Consider the following 23,756-nt stretch of genomic DNA (forward strand, 5'->3'; position numbering starts at 1 on the left):
CAGCTGCCCACTCCTGCATGTATATATGTGCAGTCTCGTCACCCCCCCCCCCGCCGGTTACTTTGCTGCAGCCGGACTGCGGCAGAAGCCAATAAAAGATTTTTGTTTTTGTGATGAAAATATTATTCTCACAATAGTATGACGTAGGGATTGTAGAAGGGAATGGAGATCAGTTAGGAGGTATTATAAAAGTCCAAATAAAAGATGTTTAGGCTACAGTGGTGACGGTAGTGATAAAAACATCACCATGGACACATTTTGGGAATGAACAGGAAGTGAACTGAATGTGGGAAGAGGAGAAAGAAAGAAGCTAAAGATGACTCCTAGGATTTTTGGCTTGAACATCTGGCAAATGATGGCTGTCATCTACTGAATTAAGAAAAGCTGCAAGAGGGATGGGAAAAATCAGAGTCTTTTTGGACATAATAAATTTGAGATACCTATTAGCCACTGAAGCAATATGAAGCAGGCAATTAGCTATAGAAGCCCAGAATTTCAGGATGTATACTGAATTGGAATTAATCTTAGGAGAGAATTAAGAGGGAGAGACTGAAATCTGGGGCATTAGAAGTCTGTCTGGTGAAAAACGGAAAAGCCAATAGACCAAGAGAAAGTATCATAATTTTTATCCAATAATAACTACTAGACTAGTATTTAATAGTTTATGACCTTGTTTACAGCACTTTAACTGGAAATAAAGCACCAATAAACCACCTCATTACAATGGCTGAGTGCTTGCTTATAGCACTTGTGGGCTCAAGGAAGAACATCCTGTCCTATTTCCCTGCCTGTCCCAGGGCAGGGGTCAGCACTGGGGCTGAGGCTGAGACAGTAGAAACTGCAAAGAGATAGGGCTATTGTGCCCACATCCTTGTGCGGGGCTGAGGCACCTTACCAAGGTATGGGCAAGTGGCTGAGAATACAGGTTGGTAAAAGTCTGGGGCACTTCATTGAAGCATGGATCAATGGGTGTGGTGATTAATCGAATGGACGATGAAATGGGGTTGGGAGAATTACTAGTAACAGAGATGACAGCAACATGGCTAGTTGAGATATTAGTCACATTAATTACATTGAAAGACTGATCAGTTGAGAGCTAAATTGATTCAGGACATACGTTAAACATATTAAAGGTGATAAAAGCCAAGTTTCTGACTACTGGAGAGAGTTTTTACAAACATGGAAAAGGTAGGGTAGAAAGAACCCTGAGGTACTAGATTACAGTTGGAGGAATCCATCTGAACTCATGATTGTATTATATACACACACAGATATAGGAACAATTATGAATGTATGGTTGGTTACATATATACACATACTACAAATTCCTAGATTTGTTCACTGAGAGGGCCTGACACTCTGTTAAGCAATGACAATATTATATATCTAATAGTGGTTTCTGACCATTATCTTCAACTAAAAAGAAACAGGATTCCTTACAGAAATAGTTCATTCCAGGGCTGGGGCAGGAATAGTAAAGGCTGGGCCTGTAATAGCTTGAGCCAGAAAGTAAGGACATGCTCAGTGAGTGATAGACATATGATAAAGGACCAAAGTGCTACTCTGAAAGAGTCTCCCACTCAAGCAATTTTTAAATATCAAAATAATGATAGTGTTAGGCTCGGTGGCACATGCCTCTAATCCTGGGGGCTTGGGATGCGGAGGCAGTAGGATCCCAAGTTTGAGGTCAGCCTCAGCAACTTAGCAAGGCCTTACGGAACTTAGCGAGACCCTCAGCAACTCAGTGAGACCCTATCTCAAAAAATAAAAAGGGTTGGGGATGTGGCTCAGTAATTTAGCAGCAGTGGGTTCAATCCCTAGTACCAAAAAAAAAAAAAAAAAAAGACAGTAATGGATTACAACTGGTTGAATGACACAGAAAATCATAATCCCATACTGATATGACTAAGGTAGAAAAGAACTCTTTTATATAGTAGAGTACTAATAAATGTAGGTAAGCTAACAGAAATAAAGAATTAGCATTTGGCAACCATCACAGAGAGGGCTAATTCAGGCAGATATCACAATGAACACTAAGGCTGATACATGGAAGATTTTTGAGGAATGGAATGTTGATATCATCTTAAATATCTTCCTATGAAGATATTTGTGGGCTCAAGGAAGAACATCCTGTCCTACTTCCCTGCCTGTCCCAGGGCAGAGGTCAGCACTGGGGCTGAGGCTGAGACAGCAGAAACTGCACAGAGATAGGGCTATTGTGCTCACATCCTTGTGCGGAGTTGAGGCACCTACAAAGAGGGAATTGGTCAATTTAAAATGAAGGGAACTGGAAGGCACCTGCATGAACAGGTGATCAAGGCTGTCTTTTGATACACTCAGCCAAGAAGAATGTAGCATCATTTCTGTGCATTCCTGCCAAGAATGCATGACTCTGGTCATAAAGAAATACCAGATGAATCCAGGTTGAGGCTCATCCTGTATTCAGAAAGTAAGGTCTATATTGTTGAAAATTGTCAAAGACATGAATAAAGATGAAAGACCAACACTAACTGAACGAATATGAAAAGAGATAACAACAAAATGCAATACATGTTCCTGAATGGAAAATGGAACATGAAGGAAAAATAAAGATACAGGGGAGACAGCTGGTGAAATTAAATCAAGGGTCTATGCAATTGATGACAGTGTTACACTGCTGAGTTCCTGGGCTTGGAGGTTTACAAAGGAGACTGTCCTTATTTTTGCAAATACATGCTAGAATGTTTAGAGTGTCTAAAGACTACTTTCAAATGGTTCAGAAAACAATTACTTAGTGCCAGTAGTTATACAACTCTGAATATACTTTAAAAGTTCTAAATCGAGAAATGAAGGAGGGAAGACAGACATATGGGTAAACTAATGAAAGTTTGTGTGTGTGTGTGTGTGTGTGAGTGTGTGTGTGTATTTAGAAATGGTGGAGAAGAGTAGAGATGAAGCAAATACAGTAAAATATTAAATGGAAAAACATGGGAAAGGGGGCTGAGAATACAATTCTGCTCAACTTTTCTATAGATATGAAATTAGTTCTCAAAAAAGTAATCAGTACCCTAGGCATGGTGGCACACACCTGTAATCCCAGTGTCTTGGTAGGCTGAAGCAGGTGGAGGGTCACAAGTTAAGATCTAGCACTCCTGGGTTAAATCCCCAGTATCACAAAAACAAAAACAAATTAAAAAACAATTGGGGGGCTGGGATTGTGGCTCAGTGATAAAGTGCTTGCCCCTAGTACGTATGAGGTACTGGATTGGACTCTCCGTACCGCATATAAATAAATGAATAAGATAAAGGTCCATCAACATCTAAATATATATATATTTTTTTAAAGCAATTAGTACATAATTAGGAACAAATACTCTAAAAGGATAAGCTTCTAAGAAAACTAGAAATCAAAACTAAGGTGCTTCCAAAAAAAAAAAGAAAAAAAGACTCTAATGCTCAGCACATTTAATCCTTCTTTCAATGACCCTAAGCATGGAATTACATAATGCAAACTCTAGCCTAATTAAGCTTTTACTCCGTTTGGCATTAACAGTTGTGGAAACATTTCAATAAAGGAGAAAGGAAATAAATGAGTATATAGTCTCATTTATTTGTTCTCTATTCCTCTCTCATTTCCACCCATCTTATATTTCAGTCCATGTAATCCAAATTATTCCTAATTTTATCCACAATGTTTCTGTCTACTTTCCATTTTTTTTTCCTGAACTGTAACTTGGCACATATCAATTCTTATGCTAAAATTTTACAAAACATTTTTACCTGGGAGGTGGGGTGGGTGGGTAGGTATGATGCCTAACTCCTAGGAAATGAAAGTGAAGAGACAAAAGATTATGACTCATTGAACTAAATTAACTGAAAGTCACTGTACCACACTATCCTGGCTGTGAGACATACTATTACTAATTTCATTTTAAGGAATCCTCCAGAGAAATCTAAAAGCTTAATAAAACGAAGACAGCCAACCAATGATAAAGCCAATTCTGACCTCACTGCCAGGCCGCATTCACTCATAAATCATGTAGGCTCTTACCTTGGCTGCCTTAAGTAACATTTCTCTTTCTTCTAAATCTTTTCTCTGTTTCTCCAATTGATCCAGCTTTTCAAGGAATTTGAGCTGTGACCGAGTATCACTAGACAGGATATAATTTTCACTTGCCTGGAAAAAAAAAAGTTTGTATGATGATCCTGGGCAATGCACTGTACATTAGATATCATTATAATTTAACTAAAGACAATAACATCAACACATAGAAGAAGCCAAATTTTCAGGTATTATTTTTGTTTCTGATAAGCAAACTTAACAAAATAAACAAATAAAAACCAGGAACCTTAATCATCCTTAAAATATGAGAGATGATCTAACATTTACATTTCAAAGAGATTTTTCTATTAAACCTCATTGGGAGCTGGGGTAAACAATTAAGCCAACCACAAGAAGAAAAATGCAAGAGAGTATACCATTTACCTATAATTTAAAACTTTTTAGTTAAATTATTGTTGATCTTAGCAGACCTTAACATAAGTAATTAAATCTTAGGCCTCCGAAGACAAAAAGCAAGAAACAATCACCTCACTGAAAAATAAACCAAAGACGAAAGTTATCACTCTGGTTACTATGGTTGGGTTAGTCTAACCTTAATAACTGAATACAACTTCTATCAAAATACAACTTAAGACAAGCTGACAAATATTAAAATCCCAAAACCCTGTTTTGAGAATCCCATTAAGGTATGAATTTAGATAGAACTGTAGTCAAAGAAAGTAACTGTATAATCTGTGAGAGTCACACAGAAGTATAACTGTCTTAATTTTTCCATAAAGATGGTAAAATCTGATATGCTAAAGTGTAAATCACTGCTTTTCGGTCTAAATATTTTCTTAGCCTATGAGTACCTATCTGTCCCTATCTGTCCTCTGTCCACCCATGTGTGGTTTGATGGGCAGCAATGGTAGGGTGGGGAAGAGCACGGGGATATTCTTGATTTCTTCCCCCTCGTTTTTTTTGCTGAACTGGGAATAGAATCCAAGGTTTTGCACTTGTTGGGCAAGCACTTTACCACTAAGTTGCATCCCCAGTCATTTCTTTTTAAATTTATTATTTACTTGGAGACAGGGTTTCTCCAAGCTACTCAGACTGGTCTCAAACTTTTAATCGTCCTGCCTTAGCCTCCTGAATAGTTTATGGGCATGTTCATTGTGTGGGCTTTCCAATCAATATTAAACTCACCCTACCATATATTCATCTCAGTATTTCAGACATCTGAAGGCAACTATATAGCAGAAAAACTGAATGTTAAGTTCAACAGTCAGTGCCTGGCCTGGAAATCAATGTACAGCACCACTCCCACCCATCTTTGCTTTATCCCCAAGCTTATGGCTGATTCAATTAACTGGGAATGAGAGATTTCATATGCCCAAGATTCTTTTTAAATTAAATTTTTATTGTTGGTATTTAACCAGATCAAAAGAGTATTACATAGTTTAAGGAACAAGGATGTATTAGTGCTACTTATTTTACTTCATGCTTAATACACAAAGAATTCCCAAATGTTTTTTAAAGTTAAACAATACAAGATAGAATATGGAACACATTATAGGCCAACTATAGAGGTTAAACATAATAACAGTGGTTTCTCAAATACTTCATCTTTACCATTTTTGTGTTTAGACACTCTGGAGATAGTTTACTGACAGGATTTAATGTAAAAAGGACAACAAACACTAAATTAAAAAGGGTGCAGACTTTTTAAATTTTAACCCTATCACATTCCCATTTTATTTCTTTTTTCTCCCAACTGCCTCTGGCATCATACATTCTTCCTTTTCTCTTCCAGATACTGCTAAACAAAGGAGTGCCTGTCCTGTTCCCACTGAGTCCCTAACCCTTTCTAAACAGCATTAACCCCAATTTTACTACGTTCCTTTATCTCAGCAGGCCTCACAAACTGAAGACTTGTGTACCAAAAGAGTAGGGCTTTACCATACATACTTATTACATATTAAATGATTTAGCAATGAAAATATGTAGCCCCAAATAATATCAACACCATCAAGTGAATCCCATCCAAAGGAACCACTTATAGTACCTTTCAACCGGAAAATAATGAAACTTCTTCATGGCCACAGGCATACAGAAAACTAAAATGTATCTTCAGTGGGAAAACACCTGGCAGCAAGATCAAAAGCTTTGTAATGCATGCCATTTTTTACTTCTTTACCCAAATATCAGTTTATAGTTTATGATTAATTAGAGAATTATACCTAACCAGGTGAAAGATTGTCAAAAGTAAATGGTTCAGAGAAGAAAGAGATGGTGATCTCTCTTTTTAATATATTCAGTGACTAGAATTTCTTACATTGTAAGGATAAAAATAAATCCTAACTGGGATGAACTAAAACACAATGACAAGGCTAAATCTTTGATGCAAAGATTATTACAATTAAAATCTACAAAATAAGGGTGATTTTGAATTAAATTCAAGTATCATTAAATGAGTATTATTTCTGCTTAATGAAGAATGACAATCCTTTGTCTTTCTACATATGCAAATTCCAACAGTGGCATAGCTGTACTAAGGAATGTGTGAGGAAAAGTGGGCACGGGGAAAATCAATCCGAATAGGCAGTGTACAAGACAGGGTTAAGGAAGTATTAGCTTTAAGCTAAGTCAGTGAGGTCTTCCAGGTGGAGTAGATGCTATCCATTTTTGCCTAGGGCAGCTAACTTCTTGAAACATATGTTATTGATAAACAACAGAAGAATTCTATCTGATGGTTACACACATTAGAGCTCTGAGTGGCACTCAGTAAACATTACTTGGAAAAATTATCTTCCATACTAAATTGTACACATTACATTCTGTACAGAAACATTCCACTATAAATGATGATGTACTCATGTATTTCTGAAAAAAAATGATTAAGTAGGAACAAGGAGAATTCAGTTGTAAAAAATGTTTAAGACACTTTAAAAAGAGTAAAGGGCCAAAAAGATGACTATAATTTCTTCACGTTACAAAATTAAAGATATTAATTCAAACTAGGTTTGAATAGGTTTAGGGTGTTGTTTATCTCCATGGCAACCACTTAGAAAATATACAAAAATGGATGAAGATGTGGCTTGGTGATACAGCACTTACTTGGCATGCATGAGGCCCTGGGTTAGATCCCCAGCAAAAGAAAGAAAATATACACAAAAGAAAATCAAAATGGTACAAGAAAAAAATATCAATTAAACAGTAGGGAATACATAAAATAAGTAACAAAATAGCAGAAGCGCTTTCTTAGTAATTATTTGAAATGTAAATGGATTAAACTTCCCAGTCAAAAAGCAGAGACTGTCAAGACGTTGGGGGGCTTCGAGGAATAGGGGGGCACAAACAAAAACATGACCCATTTATAGATATTGTCTTCAAGAGAAGAATTTAAGGTGAACACATGCCAATAGAGTGAAAATTAAAGAATGAAAAAAGATATTCCATGCACATAAAACCAAAAGGAAGCATTGGTATTTATGCTAATATCAGATATATAGACATTAAGTCAAAGTCTATTATAAGAAACAAAGAAACTGGGTGTAGCAGTGTGGGTCTGTAGCCCAGGCTACTTAAGGGGCTGAGACAGGAGGATCACTTGAGTCCAGGAGTTCAGGGTCAGCCTGGGCAACACAGCAAGCAAGACCCCATTTTTTAATTTAAAGAAAGAGAGGCAGAAATGAGAAATCATATACTGATAAAAGGTTAAATTTATCAGAATTGCAATAGCTTGGGTCTTGAATGTCCTCCCAAAACCCATGTACTTCAGGCTTGGTCCACAGCTGGTAGCGCCAAAGGGACGTGGTAGAATTTTTAGGAGATGAAGCCTAGTGTTGAGTTTGGTTACTGGAGGTGTGCCCTGGAAGGAGATATGGGGACCTTGGCTCCTCCTCCTTTTCTTTTTATCTTCCCAGCTGCCATGAGGTCAGCATCTTTCCTCCATTGCACATGTTCCTGCTGTGATATATTACCTTACCACAGGTCCAAAGCAATGGGGTCAATTGTCTATGGATAAGAAGCTCCAAAACTGCGAGCCAAAATAAACCTTTCTTATTTTTTAATAAGTAAAAAATAACAAGTAGCTGTTATAGAACAGAAAGATGACTAAGAAAGATACACCATTGTCAAACAAGTGAAGCAGTGTCAAAACTTTTTTCATGCTTTCTCCTTTTCTTTCCTTCCTTCCTTTTTTTTTTTTTTTGTATTGACTGAACCCAAGGCTGTGCACATGTAAACCACTGAGTTAATACAGCAAAAGACTTTAATACCCTGCTTTCAAAAATGGATAGAATATCTAGACAGATGATAAATAAGAAAATAGATGACTTAACACCATAAACCAAATACATCTAATAGACTATCAAATCAAAATTTAATGAAAGCAAAATACACATTCTGCTCAAGCACATATGGAGCATTCCCTTTGGGGTTTTTGTTTTTGTTTTGGAGTACTGGAGATTGAACTAAGGGGCACTAAACCACTGAGCTACATCCCCAATCATTTTATTTTTATTTTGTGACAGGGTCTTGCTAAACTGCCAAGGATGTCCTCAAACTTGCAATCCTCCTACCTTGTTTCCTGAGTTGCTGAGATTATAGGTTTGTGTCACAGAACCCAATGCATATGGAACATTGTTTAGGCAGACTGCACATTTGTTTAAACAAGTGCCAATAAATTTTAAATGTTTGAATCATACAAAGTATCTTCTCTGACCACAGTGGAATAAAGCTAGAAAGAGAACTGGAAAATTCACAAGTATGTAGAAATTTAACTCTTAACCAATAGGTAAAAAAGTCTCAAGAAAAAAACTTAGATGCAAATAAAAATAAAAACACAATAGAACAAAACTTAGAACGCAGTGAAAGCAGTGCACAGAGGGAAATTTATAACAGTAAATGCCTATATTAGGAAACAAAGATCTTGAGTTAACAACCAAAATCTATATTTTATAGAATTTAAAAAAAGAAGAGCAAACTGAACTCAAGTTAGAAGAAGAAATAATGAAGACTTCAGTGGAGATAAATAAAATTGAGAACAGAAAAACAGGCAAAATTTATTAAACCAAAAGTTGGTTCTTTGAACAGATCAAATTGACCAACCATTAGCTAGACTGACAAAAAGAATACAAATAATTAGAATCTTAAATGAAAGTAGGATCATTACCACAGACCTTATAGAAATAAAAAGGATTATAAGAGAATACTATGAATAGTTACATGACAACAAACTAGATAACCAGAAAAAAAATAGACAAATTCCTAGAATCAATTCTCTCTCTCTCTCTCTCTCTCACACACACACACACACACACACCCACGCGCACACACAAAATACTGTTATTTTATTTCTCCACAGCTTTTGTCCTGCTGGTCCCATATTTTTGTTGATCAATAATTTCTCTCAAAGATTTATACAAGCAAGAACTTCAGAAACTATGTGTATTTCCTAAAGTTCTAAATAAAACAAAAAAGAAGGAAAATAGAATGATTCCTCCAAGGAACTTATAGGTGGGTGGTGTGATAGCTGATAATTTTCCTGGATTCCTTTCAAAATATGGTTAGAATGCCATGGCAATTACCATTTTTGCAAACTCAAAACCTTGTAAGTTCACATGTACCATTATTCTGTTCAAATCTAGCTATTAACATTCCTTCTTTATCTTTTTTTTTAAAATTCCAGGTTATCTTTTTAATTTTTAAATCCTTAATCAGCCAATATATTTGCCCACTTCCAAAACTACACTTCAAATACATCAAGGGCTTTCATCTTGTTAACAGCATTTCATTTAGTTCACACCACTAGGGACAAGATAGGCTACTCCTGCATATAGTTTTTATAAAGAAGCCAAGAATAGTAATAAGTGGTACCAGTAACAGCACTCAATGCTATAATGGAAACTTACTCAAAAGAATAGGAATGCTAGCAGAGTCCAGACCACTGAAAAGAACTAAAGTCGCCAATATTTCATCCTAATATATCTTCTTTCTCAATCAAATTCTCAAGGAAGAGAAGCCTCAGGCAGAACAGATGCATATTACAATCTATACCGACATAGAAGTTTTGGACACCATTTCAAATTCCAGTTTTTGTTATGCAAGCATATCTAAATAAAGCCAATTAAGAAGACTTTGAATTTCTACTAATATGAAATATATGGCTCAACTATTCTTTTAAAAATACACTTAGAGTATGAATCCATGCCCCAAAACTACCCTTTATTCATGCTACAGAAGAGACAAGAGTTCATACTTCTTTAACAACTCCCTTTACCTTGTAAGTAGTCATTCGATGCTGAGCAATTGTCGTCAGTTTTTCTAGAAGGCCTCGTAATCTCTCCTGTGTTGCATGGGAGATCAAGTTCACAGCATCAGAGTTAAGTTCCGTAATGTCATGCTTTTTACCTGTGGAAGCAGAGAAAATCCATTACATGTTTTAGTAGTGGCTGATAATTGAAATAATTAGCACAGCAGGTATTCTGTTCCCCCTGGAAGTCATACCCATTATGAATAAAGGTTTGGAGATTATGATTTTCCTGGTAAAGTCACAACTTCAAAGATCTTAGACATTACATTAATAAAACCTAGCCTGAAGCCTCAGAAAATATAGACATTGTTTCACTTAGCCTCTAGAATCATTCTCCTTGCAAGGTCATTTATAGGACAAAGTTAATAAGAACACAAATCAAGTCTAGTGTTCAGGGAGGAAAATGGTAACTGCAGAAATTAGTGCCATATTCTGTTAATTTTAGTAATTAAAAAAATAGAAAATTACATTTTGCCCTGTTTGACACTGTTAACAATTTATGGCATTTATTTCAAGGAATTCAGATAGTAAGTCTCTGGTAATGTCTCACCTATAATACATACCTGTATTCTTTTTGGCCACTACCAACCATGCATATATTTTGCACTAACTCATGTTCTGATAAATTGACCTGGTAATCAATTTACAAGTTGAAATGGGTTCAAAGTTTCATCATTTCACCCACCCTTTTGAATAACTTCTCTCTTCTTAAATAACCTTTTTTCTTCCTTCACTAAATAGGAAAAATGTTCCAGGAAAACAATTTGAACCACATACTCAAAGGTAGAAGCTCATTTACATATTAACCTTATCAGTATTTAAATAGTATTTCTTGCTGGGTAAAATGGCATATGCCTATAATTCAAGTGACTTGGGAAGCTGAGGCTAAGGCAAGAGGATCTCAAGTTTGAGACCAGCCCAGGCAAGTTCAAGGTGACCCTCAGCAACACTGTGAGACCATGTCCCAAAATAAAAAATAAAAAGAGCCAGGGATATGACTCAGGCTCAGTGGAAAAGAGCCCCTGACTTCAATTCCCAGTACTTAAAACACACACACACACACACACACACACACACACACAGAGTAATATTGTTAGGCACAGTGAAACTATCCTTATCAACAGAGATCTAAATCTAAAGATATAGGCAATTAAGTACTCAAATTTAAATGAGCTTTTAAAAATGCTACTATGATTGTTCTTAACATGTACATATATGTGCATAGCAATTTTTAAAAATTACTGTTTCATTCTACTTGCTAATTTATATGAAACATGCTCATTCTAATCAAAGGGTGAACAACTCTAGCAAAAATATGACTTATTTAATCCAACAATTCTTAAACAAATTCCTTAACATTACTGTATAATAAATATCAAACTTTAATTTAAAATGTTGTCTACAGTAAACCAAATAGAAGGAAGATATAAATTTTTCCAATTTCTCCTAAACCACACCTTTTAAGATGTAATTAATTATTCTGTAGCAAAATAGAATTCATCTCCAATTTCAGATTCATGCAGGGAAAAAAACAAAACAAATCTATTTTATTATAAACCTCTGCATAAATAAATAGTGAGGCCTTCTATAGAAGAAACAGTAAAATTTCAAAACAATCCAGTGACTAAAATTACATTTAAACATAGGGTAAATAAAAAAAACAAACATATTTCAGGCTAAGTTGAAAGAAACTAAGCACTTAAAAATATTTAATATTTAGGTGGGAGACCTTTGAAATAATTTCATATATATTTATAAAATAAAGGTAATTTATCTAACATTAAGAATGTCCAATTCTTAAAATATTAACAAATAATTCCAGGGCTTAGAGAAGAACAAATTTTCTAAATTATTTTCATTAGCTGGTAATAAAATACGATTTATTTAAAGTTACAAAGTTAAACAGATATTGTTTCACTTGGCCTGTAGAATCATTCTCCTTGCAAGGTCATTTAGTAGAAACTCTCACTTTTAAGTACAATTCTGTTTTTAAACAAATTCAGCATAGTTGATTCAGGAGAACTAGTTAGTGCATGCATGCTTATATGATTTTATTTAATGTTTGTGCAATTTAATTTAGGTAATCAGGGAAATAAAGAACACAGGCATTTAATCTTCTAACATTATCCAAGTAGAAAAACATATTTAAAAATTTATTTGGATAAATTTATAAGGGGGATAGGGAGAAACCTGCAGTTTACTGGAAACTGAACCCAGGACACACATTATCACTGAGCTACATCCCTAGCCTACCCCTCTCCCCCCTACTTTTTAAATTACTTTTTATTTTGAAAGTCTCACTCAAATGCTGAAGGTCTCACTAAGTTGCTGAATCTGGCTTTGAACTTGCATCCTCCTGACTCAGCCTTCCAAGCTACTGGAATTACAGGCATCCCAGCATAATTTCAGTCTTTAAGGAATGGCCTTTGTTCTGGCATATTTTGTAAAGAAGGAATTTTATTATAAGTGGAAAACATTCCTAGAAATGCATTAACACCATTCACTCAATGGTTTTATTTTTTATTAAAGCTTATCTAATTCAGAATTATTATTTTGCAGTTGACTATCATATTATGACAACTTTGCATTTCATTATTAAGAAATTAATATAAAAATAGCTGTTCCCTTATTCTCCCAAATCAGAGGCTTCCAAATTATGGCCAACAAGCCCAATCTTATCTCTCTTTATAGTCACAAAGTTTTATGGGAATAGCACTGCAGTGAATTTGTGCCCCCCAATACCTCAATTTATGCTGAAACCCTCTTCCAATGTGATTGTATTTACAGTGGACTTTTGGGGGATAATGAAGTCACAGGCAGAGCCCAAATGAAAGGGATAATGAGAGATAAGATAGTTACCTCTCTTTACCTCTCTTTCTGCCACATGAGAATACAGCAGGAGGATTACAGTCAGAAAACCATCAAGAGGGCCCTCACCAAGACCCTGATCCTGTAAGTACACAGGGTCATCTCCATCCTCCACAACTATAAGGAATAAATGTTTTTTTCATTTAAGCCATTAATGTGCTATATTTTGTTACAGCAGCCCAAGAGAATAGTCTTGCCCATTTGTTTATATATTGTCTATGGTTGCTTTTGCCTTAAGACAGCGGAGCTGAGCAGCTGTGACAGAAACCATATGGGCCATAAAGTGGCAAATATTTACCATCTGGCCCTTTTTGGAAAAAAGTTGCTGATCCCTGTCCTAAGTAACCAAAAATACTCTTTCAGTGCTAAATTTTTTTTTTATCATTACAATCAATCTAGTTTAAATTAAACTAGAAATAAAATTTGGACAGGGACAGGAATTGATAAACCTAAGTATCTACTTCTACTCTACCAATGCTTTAGATAATTATATGGCATTAAGGAATTAAAATACCAATAAATTTCCTATATTATCAGAAGAAGGTATAATGCTTAGGCTTGCTCCAAAATTAAGGAACTGGATCCAAACAGTATTATAAAATACACATGCAAAGAAGAAAATACCAGGAAGGAAGGAAGGAAGGAAGGGAGGAAGGGAGGGAGGGAGGGAGGGAGGGAGAAAGGGGTTTGAAGGAAAGAGAGGTAGGAAAAACACAAACAGCAAATAAACATTTCACAGATTTTATTAATTCCTATCTTTTCAACTACTCACAAACTCTAGTTGTTCACGATAAAAAAGACAAATCCTTAATTTAAAGTAGAAATGAAAAGCGGTCATTTGTAGAGCATAGTGTAGTTCAAATATTCATTAATTGTGAAGTAGACTTAAAGTGTGTAGTAGTAATATACTTTGCAGTCCTTAAAAATACCATGGTGAGGGCTGGGGATGTGGCTCAAGTGGTAGCCCACTCGCCTAGCATGTGTGAGGCACTATGTTCTATTCTTAGCACCACATAAAAATAAAAATAAAGATACTGTGTCTACCTAAAACTAAAAAATAAATATTTAAAAAAATATATCATGGATATATTAAAAAATCACAATCAACTCTGTATTAAGCCTTCAATATAAAACACAACTCAGACACAAAAATACTCTCTCCAACTTGTCTTTTAACAATTCATGTGGAGAAGATTGCAGTCTTACATGGTAATGAGTTTGTGATTTAAGAACAACAAAAAGCTAAGTATCTACATTGGTGTGTTCTCTCCCATATACTTTCCCACAGTGAAGCCTACTGACAACTACTCCTGGAACTAGAGAAAATTTCAGGGTTGAGACAAGGAAAAAGGGACTTGCTCTCAGTAGCTGTTCCTATATCTTATAAATACAAACTTGTAACATGAGAGTGAATTTGCACACATATATGCCTAAGAGCCAAATAAAGAACAGGATAGAAAAAATAATATACCATATTATACATTCATGTAAAAATGCACATCTATTCCCCATCAAGAAACTGGAATAAGGACTGGGATTGTGGCTCAGTGGCAGAGTGCTTGCCTAGTATGTGTGAGGCACTAGGTTCGATTCTCAGCACCATGTATAAATAAAAAAAATAAAGGTCCATTGACAACTAAAAAAAAAATATATTTAAAAAAAAGAAATGGAATGAAATCTTATCTTCTATTATCTAAATCTTATCTTCTATTATCTAAAGTTATATGGTTTAGATTATATTAATAATCTATAAAATAAAATACTTCTTTTGATAACATCCCCCAAATCCTGATTAATTCTAAAGCCTTATTTAAAACCTCAGAGTTCCAGGTGGTCTCTCTTAATATTTTCCCTCAACAGATTTTCCTATCAGACCAAAATTCATAATTGTACTTACCAATGTCCAAAATTCTCTTTTGTAGAGCTCCTATGAAAAGAAATGGCTCGTCTTTACATGATTGAATGAGTGTACCAACCAATTCAGAATTTGTTGCTAAGATGCAGGCATTTTCTTCATTGAGATTGACCCCTGCCATGGAAGTCACATCATTGATGTCATCTTCATCTCTAATAGGAAAAAAAGTTATATTTTTTGGGTAAGGTGTGTGTGTGTGTGTGTGTGTGTGTGTGAGAGAGAGAGAGAGAGAGAATGGGTTACTACAGAAAGCAAGAAAATTACAGATCTTTTCTTATAACTAATGGCATTATTTTACTTAATTCATCCAATCAAAAGAAGACTTAAAGAATAGCTATCTTTCATAATAATAATTAAAATTAATTGGCATATCTAAAGACTAGTATACATTTAATATAAGAAAAATTAATCAAGAAGGAATGTTGTTTTCTTTAGTTTATCTTTCCCTCTCTGGTAAATGAAATATACCAAGAGTGATATGGAATTATACTAAATAATCCACAAATCCATTGCAATGAAAGACAAAGAAATGAAAACAGACATCTTTGTTTTCATCCAAGATAGTTAAAAGCTCTGCAGATTTCCATAGCCCAATTCATCGTTTCATTGAGGGGCAGCAGAAACCCCTCGGGACCTGAAAGGTCTGTACCCACATAAGGCTTCATAAGGCTTTTAAGAAGCTGCTTACTCAACTAGTTATTCTGAAATCAAATTTTTAAAACCAGTTTTGTTTTTCTGCTTTAAACTTCTAGGGTTCTCCATCTGTACCAACTGAAATATATCAAACCATATCCTCAAACAATTGGCTGCAAAGGCCTATATATAAAATATAAAATTACATAATATACATACATGTACAAAAGGCATAAATATAAAATGCAAAGTATGCCTGGACTCCTTGCTTTGCAACAAAAAAATTTAACAGCTGTCTGTATCTCATAGAAATGTTGCACAGCTACAGTACTAAGGTAAATAGATATATTTGAGGGTAAACTTTTCTTTTTTTCATGCTGTTTTTGTGTGGTACAGGGAATCAAACCCAGGGAACTTGTACAGCTAGACATGCACTCTACCATTGAGAGTACCCATAAAAAGAAAAAAAATACTAAAATCCTTATTAGTATCCTTTCTACCATATGTAGTAATAGGAAAGTTACTGGCAAATATCAATGGATAACATAATTTAAACAAGTAAGATTATATAAAAAGATGCTGTTTCACTTTACTGCATGGGCCAAATGTTATATCATGTAGTTTCATGTCACCAGATTTAATTATGAACCTCCTTGTGGTAATGCATTTGTGTCCAGAATGAGGGAGAGGGGGTAATTGTCAAACACTCAAGAAATGAAGCCCTGTGGTGTTCAATTTCAAAATGCAGCATGTGTAATGGTCAGGGAAAGAGAGATCCCATACACAAACATATATAAAAAAGAAGCAAGATAAATGCAAGAGTTCAAGGTGAAGCAAAAAAAGAAGAAGTGTCTCTTGACTGGGAAAAAAATTAATCTCTCAAACCACCAAATGAAATGGGCATTACTAGCCAGGCACAGTGGTGCATGCCTGTAATCCCAAAGACTTGAAGACTGGGGCAGAAAGATAGCAAGTTTGAGACCAATTTAGCAAGGAAGTAAGCAACTCAGTGAGATCCTATCACAAAATAAAAAATAAAAAGGTCTAAGGTTGTGGTTCTGTGGTTAAGAGTCTCTGGGTTCAACCCTGGTCCAAAAGTGTGTATATGGGGCGGGGGTGCTTTATAGTTATTGTCAGAGATATGGAATGCTCAGAATGGCTCTAGAAATCAATTCCCCAAAACGTACATTGGAGAAAAGACAGTCTTACCAAATGATGCTGGGAAAACTGGTTAACCATACTTAGAAAAATAAAACTGGGGGCTGGGGATGTGGCTCAAGCGGTAGCGTACTCGCCTGGCATGCGTGCAGCCCAGGTTCGATCCTCAGCACCACATACAAACAAAGATGTTGTGTCCCCTGATAAATAATAAATAAAAAAAGAAAAAGAAAACTGGACCTTTATCTTTCACCCTGCACAAAAATCAAATCAAAATTAATCAAAGACCTCAGAATTAGACCAGAAACTATGCAACTTCTACAAGAAAATGTAGGGTCAATACTCCAGCATATAGGCCTGGGCAACAACTTTCTTAATAGGACCTCCAAAGCTCAGGATATAATGCCAAGAGTTAATAAGTGGGATGGCATCAAATTTAAAAGTTTCAAAGGAAACAACTAGGAATGTGAAAAGAGAACCCACAGAATGGGAGAAATTCTTTGCTAGCTACTCTTTTGACAGAGGATTAATCTCTAGAATATATAAAGAACTCAAAAACTTCACACTAAAAAACCAAATAACCCAATTAATAAATGGGCAAATGAATTAAATAGATACTTCTCAAAAGAAGCAATACAAATGGCCAAGAAATAGATTTTTTAAAATGTTCAACATCATTAGCAACTAAACAAATTCAAATCAAAACTACACTGAGCCAGGAGGATTCTCCAGTTCAAAGCCAGCCTCAGCAATTTAGTGAAGCATTTACCACCCCAGCAAGACCCTGTCTCTAAATAAAATACAAAAAAGGGTTGGGGATGTGGCTCAGTGATTGAGCACCCCTCAGTTCAATCTTCAGTACCAAAAAAACTACACTGAGGGTGCTGAGATTGTGGCTCAGCGGTAGAGTGCTCACCTAGCATGTGTGAGGCACTGGGTTCCATCCTCAGCACCACATAAATATAAAGACATTATGTCTACCTATAACTAAAAAAAAAAAAAAACTACACTGAGTTTCATCTCACACCAGTCAGAACGGCAGTCATCAAGAATACAAATAATAATAAATGCTGAAGAGATGTGGAGATAAAGGAACACTTTTATACTGTGGAAATCAGTATGGATGTTTCTCAAAAGATTAGGCATGAACTACCACATGACCCACTTTTTGGTATTTATCCTAAAGAATTAGTCACCATACTATAGTGATACATGTATACCCATGTTTGTACCAGCACAATTCACAACAGCTAAACTATGGAACCAAACAAGGTGTCCATCAACAGGTGAATGGACAAAGAAAATGTGGTATATATACACAATGGAGTTTTATTCAGTCATAAAGAAAAATGAAATTGGGTTATTTGCAGGAAAATGTTTGGCACTAAAGATCATCATGTTAAGTGAAATAAGCCAAACTCAGAAGGTCAATGATCCTTACGTTTTCTCTGGTATGAGAAACTAGAGAGGAAAAAGGGGAAAAAAGTGATCTCATAAAAATTAAAGGGAGATCTTCAGTAGAAAGGAACCAAGGGATGGGAGGTAAGGAGGGAGGGGAGAAGTGCTGCGGAGTGACAGTGGCCAAATTACACTGTTATACAGTGTCCAAGTACTACTACATAACAACAAATCCCATCATTATGTACAATTACAGAACATGAATAAAAAATAAGAAAAAAAAGAATCAACTTCCCACTTGTGTAAATCAAGTAGCATATTCTGATTTAAACATCTAAAGATTTAAATATATGAAGTGTAATAATAGTAGAAATCATAAACTTAAAGATGGCCCAAAATCTGAGTAAAACATTATTTTAAAAGGCCTGAGAGGAGGGGTAGAGCACTTGCCTAGCAGACATGAAGTTCTGGTTTTGCCCAGCACTATACCATAGAGTGACTACAGAGAACAATAAAGTGTGGTATATTTCAACAGAGCTGAAGGAAGCCAGGTGTAGTGATGCTCTCCTGTAATCCCAGCGGCTTGGGAGGCTGAAGAAGGAGGATCACGAGTTCAAAGCCAGCCTCAGCAACTTAGCAAGGCCCTAAGCAACCCAGCAAGACCCTGTCTCTAAATAAAATTTTTTTAAAAAGGCTGGGAGCCGGGCATGGTGGTACACACCTGTAATCCCAGTGGCTCAGGAGGTTGAGGCAGGAGGTTTGTGAGTTCAAAGCCAGCCTCAGCAAAAAGAAGGTGCTAAGCAACTCAGTGAGACCCTGCCTCTAAATAAAATACAAAATAGGGCTGGGTTTGTGGCTCAGTGGTTAAGCACCCTGGGTTCAATCCCCAGTACAAAGAAAGAAGAAAAAAAAAAAGCACTAAAGGAAAGGATTTGGAATGTTTTCACTATAAAGAAATGATAAGTATATGAGGAAACAGAAAATATTGCCCTGATATGAGGACTGCACGATGTATACCTGTATTAAAATATAATATGGCACTCCACATACATGTACAATTATTAGCAATTAATTTTTTTGGGGAAAAAACTAAGAATACATTAGGAAAAGTCAATTCACTTCAAAATAGAGTCCTAACCAGTCACTTAACATTTCTGGAACTCAGTTTCCTCCTCTGTAAATGTAAAATAAATGACTTAGATTAGCTACTTTGTGAAGTCCCTCTGGGAAACTCAGAAGAATGAGGCAGCTGTATTTGGACTGATAAAGAGTGAAGAGAATGCACCTTAAATACATAGATGCTCATCTGAATATTAACCTAGAAGATATGTGAGAAATTCTCCTCCAGAGATAGAAATGGACATGTGAGACAGGAAAAAAAGTTTCCCATCTTTTTAAAGGTGTACTATAATACGTGATTTATCCAATCAGAATGAGTAGTTTAATGTTTTAAAAACACACATTTAATTGACCCAGCTATCCCAGTCCTTGGTCTATACCCAAAGGACTTAAGAACAGCATCCTGCAGGGACACCGCAACATCAATGTCCACAGCAGCACAATTCACAAATAGTCAAACTATAAAACCAACCTAGATGCCCTTCAATAGATGAATGGATAAAGAACTGTGGTATATATACACAATGGAATATTATTCAGCAATAAAAGAGAATAAAATTTTGGCATCTGCAGGTAAATGGATGGAGTTAAAGCATATCATACTAAGCGAAGTAAGCCAATCCCCGCAAACCAAAGCCAAATGTTTTCTCTGATAAGTAGATGCTAATCCATAATGGGGAGGGGGAATGAATCGAGTAACTCTGAATGGGGCAAAGGTGGAGGAGGGGCGTGGGGATTGGAAAGACAGTGGAATGAGATGGTCATCATTATCTTAGGTACATGTATGATTGCACAAATGATGTGACCCTACTTTGGGTACAACCAGAAGTCAAAATTTGTGCTCCATTTGTGTATAATGAATCAAAGAGCATTCTGCTGTCATGTATAACTGATTAGAACAAATAAATTAATTAAAATAAAAAATAAATAAAATAAAAATTTAAAAAACTAAAGACAGAAAATAAGATGAAACTTACACATATAAGCTCATTTCTTCCTTAAAAGTAAACCTGAAGTTATTGAAGGTAATTCCATATGACCTGTACACACATACACTCAAGACTGTTTATAAGCCAGGCAGGGTGGCCCAGACCTGTAATCCCAGCAGCTCAGGAGGCTGAGGCTGAGGCAGGAGGCTCTCAGGTTCAAAGCTAGCCTCGGCAACTCAGGCCTGTCTCAAAATAAAAAGTAAAAAAAGGGCTAGGGATGTGGCTCAGTGGTTAAGCATTCTTGTGTTCAATTCCTGGTACAAAAAAAAAAAAAAAGACTGTTATAATCCTAGATGTGTGCCAGTACATAAGCTCCTGTAAACTGCATCTTGTTTCTCTAGCAGGGTTCCCACAAAACTCCTGAAATCTCACACACAGGTTAGAATGAACAGTACCAGGTCAAGCACAGTAATGAACTGAACAGGATTGCACGAGGAGAAAGTCCCTTGTCATTCAGAATCCACTAGCCTCTGCCTCCAAATAAGCAAGGAATAACTGCCCAATACGATTTGTTCTTCCCTGTCATCTCTCCTTCTATCTGGCCCCAAGCTGAACATAGTTCCCTCCAGTACAGCTGCCAGTTGCCATGGTTACAGATGACAGCAGGAGCAGAAAAGGACCCCTACTGAAGAAATAAGAAAAGGTGCCACAATAAACAGCACCCAAATCCCAAGCTGTTTAAAAATTCCCTAGAGGAAAGGAGGCTGACTGAAGGAAAGCAAAGACAACACTGTTCCAACAGCATTATTGGTAAAGTCAGGACAGGAGAGGACAGTAATCAAGACCATGTTTAGGATTCTAATATGTTCTGATTTAATTTTTAAGAAGAAAAAAATGAGAATCACTGAACCAATTCTTGAAAAGTTTAATGCAGTGCCTTCTGATAAAAGTACTGGACAATCTTGTTTTAGAAGATACTCAGAAAAGGAAACTTAATAGTGACTGCCTTAGCAGAAAAAGCTTTCAACTCAAGATTCTGTGGAGTGGAATACAGTACTAGGAAAAAAAAAATCACTCATTTCTCATGTATTCTTGCTTTAGAAGCTTAATTAATTATTTTTTCTTTTGATAAAGTCACACTGTTCATGCCTGCCTTCTTAAATCTCCTCTTAGGATCTGCAATAGCACTAGACTATCTGAAGAAGAATGAATCACATTCCTTTTCTGTTCAAAACAACCTTTCATGACCCCATGGTGTCAGCCTGACATTGGAGGCCTTTCAGGTAGTGATCCCAGCATTTTTCCTCCTTCACACTATTTGCTATCAATAGCTCTTACTGATTCCACATCTGCTCAGGATATTCCTTTCCTGTGCTGATCCTGCAGTTCACCTTGCTTCCTTTCTTTCAGCTATCAAAGCCTTATCTACATACCAAACTCCTTCAAATGCCTATTTTAGAAATTCCAGCCTAATTTATTTTCAGAATTTTAAATCATTTCCCCCAACTGCTACAACTTGGAACATCTGAGAGTGTATTCTCATCTGTTATGGTAGGTCTTTCAATGACTTAATCTAATAGTCAATGTGTTTGCCTTAAATGCCAACACAACTAACTTTATTGATCATACCAATCATTTATCATTCCTAACAGAGTGATATATAAATTGCATTTAAATATGTAAGGAACTTCTATGTGCTCAAAACAATGTGCTGGTTTGTTGATTACTATGTACTAAGTAGTAGAGAACAATAGGCAAAAATGAAGATTTTGAATCAAACTGACTAGCTTGAAAACCTGACTTCTGTCACTTACTATCTATGGAAAACAAAGCAATTAACCTCTCTAAAACTCATCTTCAGTAACATGATAATAATAATAGCCCCTACACTTAGCCTGAGAATTAATGAAGCAATTCATGTTATACCAAAAAGGAATTACAGATGCTTCTCCACTTATGATGGAGTTATGTACCAACAAGGCCACAGTAAGTTGAAAGTACATATAATACATCTAACCTATTGAACACCATAGTTTAGCCAAGGTCACCTTAAATATGCTAAGAATACTAACATTAACTGACAGTTGAGCAAAATTATCTAACACAAAGACTGTTTTTCAATAAAGTACTAAATAATACATGTAATTTATCAAATATCTATATCCAAAACATGCCAAAAAGTCATAACAAAGTATCAGCTGTTTACCCTCATGATTTCATGGGTAACTAGGAGCTGGGGCTGGTAGCCACTGCCAACCATTACAGAGTATCTATCATACTGCATGTTGCCAGCCAGGGAAAAGATCAAAATTCAAAAGATAAAGTATGGTATCTACTGAATGCATATTATTTTCACCATTCTAAGCTGGCAAAATTATAAGTTGAACCAAAAATAAGTCAAGGACCATCTGTACTTTAACATATAAAAAGCTCCTATAAGTAACTAAGGAAAAGATCAAGGAACCAACAGAAAAATGGATGAAGCATATGAATCTTCAGTTAACAGAAAATAAAAATGACTCAAGATATTCTAACCCATTTGTAACAGAAATATGGAATATAATTTTTCACCTGTGGGACTAGCAAAGTGTTTTTTAAAGTTTATCAGAACACATGAAAAAGTGCTACTTTAAGCTTTGCTGTTGAGAATAATTTGGTAATATAATCTCCAAGAAGGTCCATTTGGAAGTATCTGAGAGTTTAAAATGAACAAACCACTCTTCCTAGAAATTATGTGAAATAACAGTCACTGCAGCTTTGTTTCCCAAGCACCATCCATAATTACTAAGCTTTGTTGAAAATATCAAATCACAATGAACATGTACTAATAATATCAGGAAAACTCCAAGATTATTAACTGGTAGAAATCAAAACAGAAAATATGTATTATTGTATATTAGCATTTGTGCTGAAAAAAAAACAATACAAATGGCACATTTATAATGTACCATCAATAAAGTACACTCCACCAAAAAAAAAAAAGATGGTGATGATGATGATAAAAACCATATATAGATAAACAAGAAACTGGTAACAAGTTCTAGAATGGCTCTAGGCTGGCACCTTGGGTAGCAGAGAAAAGAGAAGTGATTCTTATTTTTCCCACTATTGTACTTTCGTGTTCATGCAGAAGTGTGTTAATGCTTTATACTTTACCTAATCAAACAGACAATTTATTTTTTAGATACGAACAAGCAAGCTGGACAGGGTTGTGCATGCCTATAATCCCAGTTACTCAAGAGGATGGGGCAGGAAGAGCCTAAGAGTTCGAAAGCAGCCTGAACAACAACATAACAAGATTCCACCTCAAAAAAACAAAATAAAACAACAACAACAAAACAATTTTATCTCAAGATGACCAAGTTCTTTCCTTACATTACTGATTCCTTTGAAGTCTGC

The 23,756-nt window shown here is 35.7% G+C and overlaps 1 protein-coding gene across 2 annotated transcripts in view; it reads right to left on the bottom strand.

The window, feature by feature from the left end:
• Taf4b (TATA-box binding protein associated factor 4b) overlaps nucleotides 1-23,756 on the bottom strand; it is a 129,120-nt gene that overhangs the window by 48,322 nt on the left and 57,042 nt on the right. The window contains exons 10-12 of one of the 2 annotated variants that reach the window (XM_048806408.1): nucleotides 15,103-15,272; nucleotides 10,305-10,435; nucleotides 4,031-4,156 (exon numbers count right to left, since the gene is read on the bottom strand). In XM_048806408.1, coding sequence (XP_048662365.1) covers nucleotides 4,031-4,156; nucleotides 10,305-10,435; nucleotides 15,103-15,272 — 427 coding nt within the window. The remainder of the gene's footprint in view (nucleotides 1-4,030; nucleotides 4,157-10,304; nucleotides 10,436-15,102; nucleotides 15,273-23,756) is intronic. The other variant, XM_048806409.1, reaches the window with a different exon arrangement.

The sequence above is a fragment of the Marmota marmota genome, unplaced genomic scaffold (genome assembly GCF_001458135.2).
Source record: "Marmota marmota marmota unplaced genomic scaffold, marMar, whole genome shotgun sequence".
NCBI lineage: Eukaryota > Metazoa > Chordata > Mammalia > Rodentia > Sciuridae > Marmota > Marmota marmota.